The sequence below is a fragment of the Ipomoea triloba genome, chromosome 4 (assembly GCF_003576645.1).
Source record: "Ipomoea triloba cultivar NCNSP0323 chromosome 4, ASM357664v1".
NCBI classification, from domain to species: Eukaryota; Viridiplantae; Streptophyta; class Magnoliopsida; order Solanales; family Convolvulaceae; genus Ipomoea; species Ipomoea triloba.
In genome coordinates this window covers 702,677-716,041 of record NC_044919.1, presented here as the reverse complement: position 1 = coordinate 716,041, position 13,365 = coordinate 702,677, and the positions used below count along the sequence as shown (strand labels likewise).

Genomic DNA, 13,365 nt, shown 5'->3' with positions numbered 1-13,365 from the left:
CAATAATAATATAATTCTCAACTGTGTTCTTGAAAACGTAACATACATACCATTTTTGTCTTCTGCCTAAAAGGGACAAACCATCTGCTGCTGATATTGAGAAAATCAACAAAAAGAAAAAAGTTTAGAAGATATATATCTATAGTTGATGCAGGCTTACACTAAGACTAAGTTGGCCTTCACACCATATATTATATATATACACGTACTTCATGTAACAACTAACTGTTGGAAGCTGTAATCCTCAGCTCGCTCCAAATCAATGTCAATATGGAACTGAACTTTGTATATCTGGACAGATAGACATTCATTGCAGAGGCAAGCCTGGTAGCTTCTGTTGCATATCAGCTGGATTGGTTTGGAGTCACAAAATTGAAATGTTCTTCTATACACACTGGGGATTTGCTCTTTGCCTTGGAGCCTGTGAACACATACATACAAAGCTCCCCATCCAACATTACCTGAACTGAAGTAGTCAGTCATTTATTAGGAATGTGTTGTGCTTCAATAATGGATTTGCAGAATATGAACTACTCTACTGTACTGTTGAAGCATTATATTAAAAAGGATACCTGAACAGGACTGGCTGCTATGACAACTCCCCCGACTCCACCACCTATGACACGACCATCTGGACTAGCGAGACAAATGCTAAGACTACCGGTTCTTAGGCCCTGAGGACCGCTGCTATTACTCAGCAAGTAGGAGCTTAGGCCCTGAGGACCGCTGCTATTACTCAGCAAGTAGGAGCCCGAGAGAGATAATATTTCAAACTGCCCCTGTAAATAGGAGCCCGAGAGAGATAATATTTCAAACTGCCCCTGTAAAAGGAGAAGATGCACTCAAGTTTGATTTCTAGGGGCAATGGTGATTCAAGACATGAATAACGAGCCTTCACACCATATATTATATATATACACCTACGTACTTCATCTAACTACTGTTGGAAGCTGTAATCATCGCTAGCTCCAAATCAATCTCAATATGGAAAGGAACTTTGTATATCTGGACAGTACAGACATTATTGCAGAGGCTGTGAACACATGCATACAAAGCTAGCTCCCCAACATTACCTGAATTGAATAATGGATTTGCAGAATATGAACTACTCTACTGTACTGTTGAAGCATTATATTAAAAAGAACTGACTGTTTTATAGGTTAACTTGAGACATACTCATTTATTAGATCGAGTTTGGCTCTTGGTCGCTATCCACATCTGACTCTTCTTCGCTATCCACATCTGACTCTTCTTCGCTCAGGCCTCTCTCATATTCCAAACGCTGCAATATGAGTCACTGAATTTAATTAAATTTGGTTGGCCCAAGTTGAAAAAATGCAATTGAGAAAGAGAAAGCTAAGGGTGACATACATCTAATGTTTCTTGCTCAATAACATCCATATCGTAGTTTCCATAACCCTGCCATATGAGTCACTGATTTAATTAAATTTGGTTGGCCCGAGTTGAAAAAATGCAATTGAGAAAGAGAAAGCTAAGGGTGACATACATCTAATGTTTCTATCTCAATAACAATCATATCGTTATTTCCATAGTCACGTTGCTCATCCTGAATTTTCGTGGCTGATCTCACAGCAGAAGGAAGACATCTGAGTAATTCGATTAACTTCAATGTTGAAATTTCAGCAAAGCCAATTGGGATCTCTCTCAATTCACCACAAGACTCAATATATAGGTGCTCAAGTTTTGGAAAATTTTGACTACTAGCATTCCAATGCTTGAGATCACAATCATGGATAACTAAAGCAATTAATTGGCAAAATATCACTTCCTCTTGTATTTCCCATTCTTTGCCTACAAATGGCTTCCCTCGTAACTTGAGCACCTCTAGCCTAGGTAACTTGCTAAGAATATCAATTTTCTCATCACACGCAAATCCAACTTCATATAATGTCAACTTCCTAAGGTTTTTCAAGAGAACAATACTATTATAAAATCGATTATGTGTACTACGGGTATAAAAAATCTTCAGTCCCTCGAGTTGCTCTAAATAGGCTAGGTTCGCAATGCAAGCATTAATCTTGCTGCCTTTACATTTAATATGTACCTTCTTCAAGCATGCTGGAATATTGGTAAGCCATTCTTTTGAGCAATCATCATCTCTTATCCGACCAACTTTATGAACAAAATTGGGAGGATTTCCACAAAAAGGGCTCGCGCAATCAATATCCTGTAGTTGTGGAAACTTCAAATACTCCCCTCCTTCATCTAATCTGTATGATACTCTTCTATTAGAACAAAGTGTTTGAAGATTCCAAGACCTTGACAATTCTACACTCTCTCTACAACTTGACTCTAGGAATCCATGAGTCTTGGACAGTTCTATACTATTTTCAACTTTTAGGAATCTCAAATGGACGGGATTCATATCATTTTTGAACATGGCATGTCTATGATAAAAGAAGAGTACTCTCAGTAGATTGACATTTCTAAAATCTGGATATAATTCCCTCCACACAAAACTGAAGAAGGATCTATAGCTTTTCCAAGTAAAATGATGTATTGTAGACACGTCAAAATCTACATATTGGATGCTTACCCAGCGAAAACCTTTTTGAGGAAAATAAGAACTATTTTCACTCTCGACAACATGCAAAAGGTTCTCGTTTTGAGCTTCTCTCATACAAAAGGCATGCAATAAATCATGCATCCTAAACCTCTTAATTTTTCTTCCACTGGAGCTTAACTTGCTTAAAATTATCAGGTTTCTATCTATAAGCTCTTGCATGTACCTATTAGCCACTGCATCAAAGCTTTCATTCTCAAATGCCTTTACGAGTCCTTCTGCAAGCCATAACTTTGCAAGTTCATTGGCATTGATCTCGTGATCTTCTGGAAAAACTCCCAAATATAAGAAACAAGCTTTCAAGTTATGGAGCAAATGATTGTAACTCAATGAGAGTATTCTCGAACATTCTTCATCATCTAGAATGTTGAGCATTGGCAGTATTCTTCCACTCATCTAAAGTGTTGAGTTTGGAAAAAAGGCCTGCAACCACAATAATTGTTAAAGGCAGTCCTTTGCATTTTTCAACTACCGGTCTCCCAATGGTTTCAAATTCAGCACCGCGAGATTTACATGCCTTTTCATTAAATAATTTCCAACTCTCACTTTGTTCTAACAATTGCATTTGATGAGAAAACTCATTTTGGGTGCAGATATGATTAGCCACTTCACCAATGCGAGTAGTCAACAATACTCGACTACCATATCCATCATCAGGAAAGCAAGTTTTGAGAGCATCCCATGCCTCTACACTCCATACGTCATCCATCACAATCAAGTACCTTAGACGCTTCAAACTTTGATAGAGTTGTAATGCTAGGTCCTCATTACTGCTGCTGTTTGCATTATTGTCTTTGGAACCAAGAAGATCTAAGAGCATTTGCCTCTTATTGTGATGTTGCGATGCCACAATCCATGCTCGCTTATCAAAGTAGGAAGTGATTGATGGATCTTCATAAATTTTCTTTGCTAATGTTGTCTTACCAATACCTCCCATACCTTTAATGGAGACAATTTCTAGTTGCTTAGATGGATGTTGGATTAGCTTCTCCTTTATAATCTTGAACTCATCCTGTTTTCCAACCATTATTTCCTTGGTGTGTGAAGCAGTGTGGGAAGAATCAGGAATGGTGATACCTTGATGAGTAGGTATTGGTAAAACATGAAGGGAGGCAGGCTGCTTTGTTCCTCCTTGTAGATGATGTTTGAAAAGCTGGTACTCCTCCTTGGCTTTCGCCAACTCTTGAGTGACGGCATCAATGTCTTGTACAGCTCGATGCAAAGTACGACCGAATTTGAGACAAGGATGTGATTTTCCCCCTAGTGGATGCAAAATTTGATGAAGCCTCTGGCAATGATGAGTAGTTCTCTGATGAAGGTTAAGGCTTTGGCAATGATGAGTGCTTTTCTCACCCTGTGGCACCTCCTCCTCCTCCTCCTCCTCCTCCTCCTCCTCTCCCGGTGGCTGAAATGTCTTATCCACAATTCCGTCAAAAATATCAAAAATTCCTTCAAAAATTCTGTGTTCCTCTTCTTCGAGTTGAATTTCATCCTCATAAAGATGTACTACTTGGAGTTCAATTTCATCCTCAATCCTGGAAGCTACATCTCTGAGCTTTGTTTCCAAGTCTTTTATTGCTTCAAGACCATCCATTCTATTCTCATCGAATAGTTCCATCAGGGATCCAAGCTTGTTGAGGAGAGATTGGGCCAGGTCTTTGTTGCAGGGGATGAGTTGGTTTTGTTGTAGAATTGGACGAGGGAGAGGTTGCAAGAACTCAAGCTCAAGCGTCCTCATAAGAGAAAGCACAACCACACAAGCCATTCTTCTCTGTGTATCTCTAGCTTGCTGTGTGTAGGTGTAACGTAAAAGAGAGAGCGTTGTTTGTTTGAGTGAAGGTTTTGTTGGAAAATTTGATAATAATATTGCATGTTAAGTGACTATTTTGTGGTATAAAATATGAGAACTTCACTTCCGATTTAATTGGGTAATGTGAATTCGATTTCTTCTATTTAGTAGAAGAAATTAATATTTTGTATATATAAAGTAGAAAATAGGTGAATGAGAAATTGATTCTCAAAATATACGTATTAGATCACTTTAATAATGCTTTATTATAATAATATTTTATTATTATTATTATATTATTATTATTATTATTTTTGTGGATTTTGGGAGTTGTGATGTTGGAAGAAATGCCTTTGTCTCCCACGCCGTTCACCCACTCCAAAGCCACTCTCTTTTGTTGTTTTATTGTAAAAATAAAACCACTTGTACTCCCACTTCTAGATGTTGCTTTGCATAGTACATAAAGGAATTTCTTCCTTTATTTACTCCTAGGAAGGATAAAAAGCTTAGGACTTTTGTCTATTGCTTTTTGACTTGTTATGGGTTAGCAAAATACCCTTAACTTGTGAAGTATTTAAAATGCCTCTAGTTGGCCATCCGGAGAGATGCAAGCAACACGGTACACTTTTCCTTTCTCTCTCTTGGCTATTATCAGAGTGTTCATCTGATTTCTTTCTTCTTGAAATAGGCCGTGTGCGAAAGGAAAATATATAAAAGAGTAGCCATTCTACTTCTTCTTGAAATTATCCTATGTGTTCAATCCTTGTTCTAGTTCGCCGAAAATAATATAGGTTGAGTGCTCAACTATATTATTGTGATCCATTTTATCCTGGGAGACCGACACTACAACGCTCCTAGCACCATGGGAGGTAGCGAATCGGTTTTAAGGAAAGTGTGTTATACACGACTTGGATTTTTCCATTACTGTTTCCATTTCCATTTACGTACTGTTAATTTCAGATTTCTTATTTATATTCGGAATATATTGTTATTTTCGAATTATTTCTTGCCAATTTATGTTCTGTTATTATTATTGATGTACATGTTTATTGTACAATATTCTCCTACTATATTTCTGTCTCGATGTATTACTAGAAGATGATCCGGCCAAAGACCTTTCCTTTTTGGTTTTTCCCCCTAACAGGTTTTAGCAGAAGGAAGATGAAGATGATGACTGATCTCAGTGCAATAATACCATGCCTACAGCTTTGTTGCAATAATTCAAAAGTAGGGGCCACTGCTTTATTTTGATTTTGATTTTTTTTTTAAAACTCATATAATAGTTATTGACCAATAGAATCTTGATTGAATTAGTGATATCAATATCAAGAGTAACATGTTTCATTAGAATATTTTCAACAAGTTCTATACGCTTACATCTTGACGTTGGTACCGAGATTTAAGTTTTCAGGTAGCTAACCATCTAAGCTAGCTCGAAGGCATGTGAGATATTACTCAGGATGATGTATAATTAGTGGGGTACAATTCTCTAAAGAGTCTAAAACTCCGCCTACTCAATTAGGTGAAATAGAGTACAACACCATTATTACATTTTAGTGTTCCATCACTTTCTCCAACTTGGTGCTATAATAATCCAAGATAGGGGCTCCATTGTTTTGTTCGGTTTAAAATATTAACATAAAAATGACATTTACTTTGAGGTAATATTTTAAAAGGGATTTATTATTGCTTTGGGTTGAGTAAAAGTAGATTTGAATTCTCCTTCTTGAGGAGATGAATTTCGTATATTTATAATGAGAAATTATTTTTTAAATTATACACATCAAGTCAAGAAAATAGTTGAAACTAGTGACAAAACTAGAGAAAGTAAAAAATTGTTGTTTCCTGGCAATTAAATAAAAGGAGACTTCAATTTCCTATACTAAAATCAATAGATTTTCGTTTTCATTATAAAGTTAAATAAACCTTATATATATATCCAGTGTAAATACAACAATTTCGCATCTCTATTCAGTGTATATATACAACCTTATTAGCTTAATTATGCAGTAGAATACTATGAATGAAATATTCCATTTCCTCCATCTCTGATCTATTTCACATCAAAATGCTCGAAAAAGGTTTGTACATATGCAAAGGTTTTTATTTTGTAGAGATATTTCATAAATTGTTTGTGGCTACAGATCAGATTATTTTCTGATCTTCAATACAAGAAGTGCAATTCAATTGTGGTCACGACAGTGATACCTTCAAAATTTTGTACAGGTTATAAATTTGTACAAGTGGGGCAATGAATTTCATAAATAGAATATGAGCTAATTAATGAGCCTCAACTTGTTTAATTGAGTGAAGGTTTGCAGAAGCAACTGAAGCAAGATGATGAATGGAATATGATATGTTTTCAAAAAAAAAAATGGAATATGATATTGGGTATTGCCACTGATCTGATGAGTGCAATAATTCCGATCCATGCTGCCAGACAGCTTTTTTAAGCTTTAGCTTTCCAACTCTAAAGATATGATTCCTTTACTTTTCTCCAACTTAACTGGTGCAATAATTCAACAATAGTGGCTACTCGTTTATCTATTATTATTTTTATTTTTTCCATTGATCAAATAGAGATCCATCAAAGGTCCTATAAATGTTGCCGGCTAACACGAGTGATTAATCCACCTGACCTCAAGTTATGGCTTGAAGAGGTAGGATGGGGTTCAAACTCATCTCAAACATTGAGCCCACAATAAGGTAGGTGATGTGTAGCAAAAATGAGTGATGGTGAGTGTACGGGTGTGAAATGTCGTTCCGCTGAGGATTGGGGGTTATGGCACGCAATATGCAATCACAAACTAGGCACTAGCACAAGGAAATCAACAAGAAGCTAAGGAAATGATAACAAGGTAGAACAAACACATATAAACAATAGATAAGTGCAAAATAAAGAAATAGGACTCAAGCTAGGGGAATTACTATCTAGATGCTTTAACACTTAAGTTTGGGGGAAGAACATTTTACCTAGGTTCTAGAGGCTAGCACTAATAAATCCAAGTTTCCACAAGGATTAGAACAAAGGTTGCCCCATTCCCATGGTGTATCAACCTAAGTTCTTGAAGAACAAAAGCTATTTAAGCCCCAAATCTACCCCTATTTCCATAGAAGAGAAAATGGGTTTGAGATTGGGTTGGCTCAAGTCTCCCATCCAATTCCCATTGAGATGAAAGACTTTCCAAAGACAAACAACAATCATTGGCCACTAATCATTGAAAGATAGAAACAAACCCAATTCAAACTCAAGAACCCTAGGTTGGGGTTCTTCCCCTTTTTCACAATAATCACAACTTAAGCATCCAAATAGATAATACAACCCTAACTCAAGCCCATAAACTAACTACTCATGATTAAATAGCATAAAGAACACAAAAACACAAGTAATAAACATAAATCTTGCAAAAGAAAAGAGATAAAGGAAAGAAAACTTCTCTATTGAAATGGGAGGAAGAATCTTGAAATCCAAGCTTCAAATCCAAGATTACAAGCTCCAAAAGTGTTAAAATACATAGATCTAAGTCTAATCTAACCTAAAAATATGAAAGGGAGTGAATGGGAGTGTTTAGGGTTCAACCATGGGTCAAAACCGTGTTCAAAATGCTCAAAACGAGCTTAAATAGTGAGCAGAGCAGGTCCCAAACGGCCTAGGAAACGGCCGTGTCAGTGGCCGTTTGCCTCCTCTTCAAAAACTGCATTTTCACACTGTAAATCGGCATAAATCAAACGCCCATGTACACGGCCGTTTCCCAGGCCGTTTGCCAACACTCCAGAAATTGCATTTTCGAACTCTGTGCAGCTGCTTTGACTTCTAGGCTGTTTTTCACCATTTTCCGTTCAGAATTACGAAATTTGTATCTCTAGCAAAGTTGTAGCCCTTGAAGTCTTCTTTCCAATGGTTTAAAGATCACTTAATTTGGACATTTCTAGGCTGAGATATGGTCCAATTACTAAGATGTCAACGTGCAGAAATTTCAACACATTGATCTTTTGCTTCTCTTTTGTTTTGGTTTGTCTAAATGACAAAGACCATTGAAAATACCAATCTTAGGCTCCCTTGGAAGTGTTGCACCCATCTACATAGCTTCATATTTGGCCTCCATTTGACTCCAATGCCCACCAAAATGCATGAAAATGCTCATCTTTGCTTCTAATGCTTTCCAACTCATACTCCTTGCAAAATAACACAAATAAGCACTAATTCTCATGAAATTTGGAATGATAAATAAACAAAATAACTTAGTGAAAGGGGGAAAATGTAGACAAATAAGCACTTATCAACTCCCCCACACTTAAACCTTTGCTTGTCCTCAAGCAAAGACAAGAAATAAATCACCGTCCTTGCAACGAAATTGATCATACTCCCACTTTGCACAACCTATCAAACCACAATCCAACTTGCTACAACACAACTTGTTTTAAGAATCACCTTAGCTTGGCACACAAGTTCCATTCCCAAGCCAATAACCAAGCACCAAAACCATTAAAGTGTGTGAGAATCTAGTGTGCACAAATGCTAAGTTGAGATTATGCAAAACTTGGCTTTTAATGAGATTCCATAGGCTTGCCCTTCATACTCCCACTAGTTCAACTCTAAGATTGCATGCTAAGATCAAGTAGGACTTTTATTTGGCTTGTAACGGGGCTAAGGGTGGATGGCTAAGAAAGAAGGGGTATAGGAATAAAACAAAGGAGAGAACTTCACACTTGATCACAATTGAGGGTAGAAGAGATATAACTTGAATGAACTAAGGAGCAAACAAGACTTAAGGACAAAACAACCTCTAAAGTGGTGGGGTAGAGCACAACTTACAAAATAAACTTCAAACTTTTATTCGACTTTCTTTTCTTTTCATTTTTCATTTTTCAACACTTTTTTTTTTTAATTTTTCTCAACATAATCTTTTTTTCATTTTTTTTTTCTTTTCAAATCAACCAACAACTTAATCTCAATACCCCCACACTTAGATAAAATTATCAAGAGGATTGCTAACAAAACAAGCTCCAATAATAAAATTATCAAGAGGATTGCTAACAAAACAAGCTCCAATAAAGATCTCTTCAATGAAAAAGAACAAATGCTTTATTCTCTCAAGGGTGGAGGGAAACATTTTGGCTAAGGTTAAGGGTTAAATGACAAGGGTTAACACAAAAAAAACTAAGGTTAAGGGTTAAATGACAAGGGTTAACACAAAAAAAACAAACAAATGACGGGTTTAAGTGTTTAGCACTTATTTGAACAAACACAAGGCTCAACGGGGACAACTAGGGGTAGACATACGTTAAAAAGGGTAGGCTAAAAGGCTAGGGCTAAACAAAAATGGCCTAAATCATTTCAAAACATGCAAATCTTAAACTTCACTTGGAGAGTAATGAGGCAAGTTCTAGCAAAACAACCATTACCGGAATCTCACATAAGCCTTCACTAGCAATGCACAACACACTAGATCAAGAATTGATTCAATTATTAAGTGGTTAACAAGGCTATTGGCAAGAGAATAGATCAATCATATAACTCCTTGGCTCATCAATCACAAGTTGAGTTGCTACAAGTTCCACCAAAACAAACCACAAACCAACAAAGAGGGAGCGATCACAACTTCAAGCAAGGAAAGGTAATTACCCAACATTATGCACAATGAATCATCCAAGCAAAGTTTCAAAAATTTTCAAAAATTTACCCATATTTTTGTCTTCCCCCCACACTTAGAATTTACATCGTCCTCGATGTGAAAGAAAATAATGCACAAGGGGGAAAGGGTAGCACAATAAGCACAAGGAGCACAATCTCTACTATCTACATCAAGTAAAGCACTATTCACAATTAAAGAGAGTAGAGAAGGTAGATGAGACTCCCTTAATGAATCCCTTGTTGGTCCCAAGGGGATGGGGTACAAGTCTAGAGGGGGGGGTGAATAGACTTGTATAAGATTTTGCAAATCTTTTCGACCTCTCGTGTGTATTGAACTTAGGATGTTTAGGTTCGATACCTCACGAGGTGAAGACAAAGTTTTATGCGCAGCGGAAATGTTATCCCCTTTTAGTTAGCACGAGTTTGAGTTAGTTCGAGAGGTGTGTTTATATGCAGTGCAATCGAGAGGTTAGCGAGAGATAAAAACAGTAAGTAAATGCAAGAGAGATTTTTAAGTGGTTCGGCCAACCCGCCTACGTCCACTCTTCTTCCAGAAACTCCCTGGAAGGATTGCACTAAAAACTTCCCTTTTTAGTACAATATCGAGCGCTTGAGCTTTGATCACGAAGCCCGCCTCAAGCCTCAGGTTTTTCGCCCCGCTTCTCGTTACTCCACCTCTCGAGCACTTGACCTTTGATCACCAAGCCCGCGTCAAGCCTCAGGATCTTCACAAGACAGCTCCCAGGTTACTCCGCCTCTCCAAGGTCTTTCTCCCCGCTTCCAGCTACTCCACCTCTCGAGCACTTGACCTTTGATCACCAAGCCCGCGTCAAGCCTCAGGTTTCTTTCACTCGGACAGCTGCCAGGTTACTCCACCTCTCTTGCTTAATCCAAAGCAAGGTGTTTTTGGTTGTCACAGTTGAATGTAACAGACTCCAATCTGACCACAAGCTATCGTTGAATCAGCTTTGATGTAGAGCAGCTTTGGTCACCTTCTGGATGTATGACAGTTTAGCTTTGTAACTCTCTTTGAACACTAAGATGTGTTCTCTCGCTGTATTGAATATCAGGATGATATTCCAAGTTAAGCACTTTGCACTGGAACGTTTTTATCAGACACCTCTTGTTAACCTCTTGACCTCTTTCACAACCCCTTTTTCTTCTGTGTCTTTACGTCCTTATATATGAGAGTAGAAGAATAGTTCCGTTGGAGGGAAAACTATTCCGTTTGAAATTGGTCTCCCACGCCGAACATGGGTCTTTGCACAATTTCAGCATTTTTCATGGAGTAGTGGTCTTGTAACTTGAGCCTTTTGTTTTGTAGTGAATATTCCATATTCCACTTTCTTGAGTTCATGCTTCACTTGCTTCTTTTGGATAAAGTTACTCTTTTTATGTTCCCATCATTCCTTGTTTGGGGAATCTGACCACTTCAGGATTGGTGCACTTCTTGACCGTTTGTGGTGGAGGTCTGACGTGTCATCCACTTCCGTCCATTTTGAAACCTCCCGCTCAGCACCTCTTCAATATTTTATCTCCATGATATTCTTCTTCTCCAAACTTAGAGTATTTTATCTGCACATGTTGACTAACATTCAGCCTCTTGGAGAAGTGCCGGTTTATCGAGACCATAAAAGATGTCTCGACCACTTGATGTTTCAATCCCATGTATCGAGAGGTCTATCTCTCGAATATTCTTTACGTCTCGAACTCGATAGGTATATCGAGAGGTCCTTACCTCTCGAACTTGGCTTGTGTCTCGAGACTTAGTTGATGTCTCGTAGACCCTTATTCCTCCAGAGTTGTCTCGTGCCTGCTTCTGATCTATCTGTTTGCTTACAACACGAAAACTTCTAAGTTGTTCAAACAAGTTTACCTTAAGCTTAAATATTTCCCGAGTTGAGCTCAAATTACCCGGTTGTATTTTCGCTCTTAGTTTACTTATCGAACTTACATTGTTTTGCCTATGTATCGAGACTTGGGGATTCTTACTTAACAGTTGGTATCATCAAAACCTATTACATGATGTTCCTAACAATTTCCCCCTTTTTGATGATGCCAACACTTATACTTACTTATATGGCTGATTTCAAAAAGAAAAAGCATTGATTTTATTTTCAGCGCATATGGTAAGTTTGACAACAATTCTACTAAACATGAATAAGTAAACTCACGCAACACCCCCAGCAGAAGATATATGTATTAAGATTAAGGGAATGTTTACATAACAGAGTTTAGTGGAAAAGATTCAAAGAAGTAAGACCAAGAACAACATAAGTATCAATACATTGAAATAAGATGGAGTTTGGACCACGAGAGCTTACTTCTTGTTGCCTTTCCTTTTCTTGTTAATGGCTTCTCGTGTCTTGATGGGGTCTTTCGGATTTACCAGGCTTAAGTATTCATCTGTGACATCTAGATGCCTGTAGTTCCTGTAGGCTTCCCCCACGAACTCACCATCAATTACTCCATCTTTCCACCAAGCAATACATTCTTCTGGAGACATGTTGCTGTGTGTTGATATTCCAGTGATTTTCAGAAGCTTGAATATCTCCAGAGTCAGAATTTGTTCAGTGTCTTCTCTGTTCCCAAACTTAAAGTTTGTCATGAGAAGATCTATCTTCCTTTCTTCTTCTGACTGTCGTTCTTGTCTTTTTCTTCTTCTTTCTCTGTCCTCTTCTCTCCTTCTCTCCATTTCCAGTGTACGCTGGACCCTTAGGTTTTCTGCCTGTTTGGCATCCTCCACTGCTTTGCTCATGATTCTTGGTATTTTTGGAGGTGGTCCAGCTGGTTCACTTGCTGCCCTTTTCTTGCCCGTTGTATCCCCCTTCTTTTTCTCTTTATTTTCCCCCTTGTTGGCATCACCAGTACGGGAGAGGAGGGTGGATATACCTTCGAAAATAGCTTGAAGTTGGGCAGGGACTTGGTTCGACAGGTCATCGAGTATGGCCTTCATCACATCCTGTCGAAGTTCACTGGAATATTGGAAGGCTCGCAGCTCTGCTCGCATCTCGGCTAATTCAGCCCTCGCACTTGCAGCCTCTGCTCGAGCTACAGCGGCTTCATCAGTGGCTTTCCGTGCTGCATCCTCAGCCCATATCGCCTGTTCGAGAAGTTCGGCATGACGGCCTTGGGATTCACTTGTGCCATCAGCAGGCATTGCAGCATTGCGGACCACAGCGAGCATTCTTTCGAGCTGAGCCATCTTCTGAGATTGATCAGCCATGAATTGACGCACTTCGCCAATGAAGACTTCTTCGGCCTGTTGATCATAGTCAGAAGTAGGAGATGAGGATCGAGATGTACCTTTCGTTGGAGGGGACTTGGGTGCTTCCAGATTTCCACCCATGACTTGCA

The 13,365-nt window shown here is 38.3% G+C and overlaps 1 protein-coding gene across 1 annotated transcript; it reads right to left on the bottom strand.

The window, feature by feature from the left end:
- Positions 1–1,252: 1,252 nt before the first annotated feature.
- On the bottom strand, positions 1,253–4,413 carry LOC116017360 (putative disease resistance protein At1g50180). Its single transcript, XM_031257927.1, has 3 exons — positions 1,508–4,413; positions 1,372–1,419; positions 1,253–1,282 (listed from the first exon to the last, which is right to left on the bottom strand). The coding sequence occupies exon 1, from the start codon at positions 4,347–4,349 to the stop codon at positions 2,940–2,942; it is 1,410 nt and encodes a 469-aa protein (XP_031113787.1). The 5' UTR covers positions 4,350–4,413; the 3' UTR covers positions 1,253–1,282; positions 1,372–1,419; positions 1,508–2,939.
- Between the last annotated feature and the right edge of the window lie 8,952 nt (positions 4,414–13,365).

Excerpts from the sequence above, each read along its gene's own strand:
- LOC116017360 (XM_031257927.1), bottom strand. The coding sequence starts at position 4,349 with ATGGCTTGTGTGGTTGTGCTTTCTCTTATGAGGACGCTTGAGCTTGAG.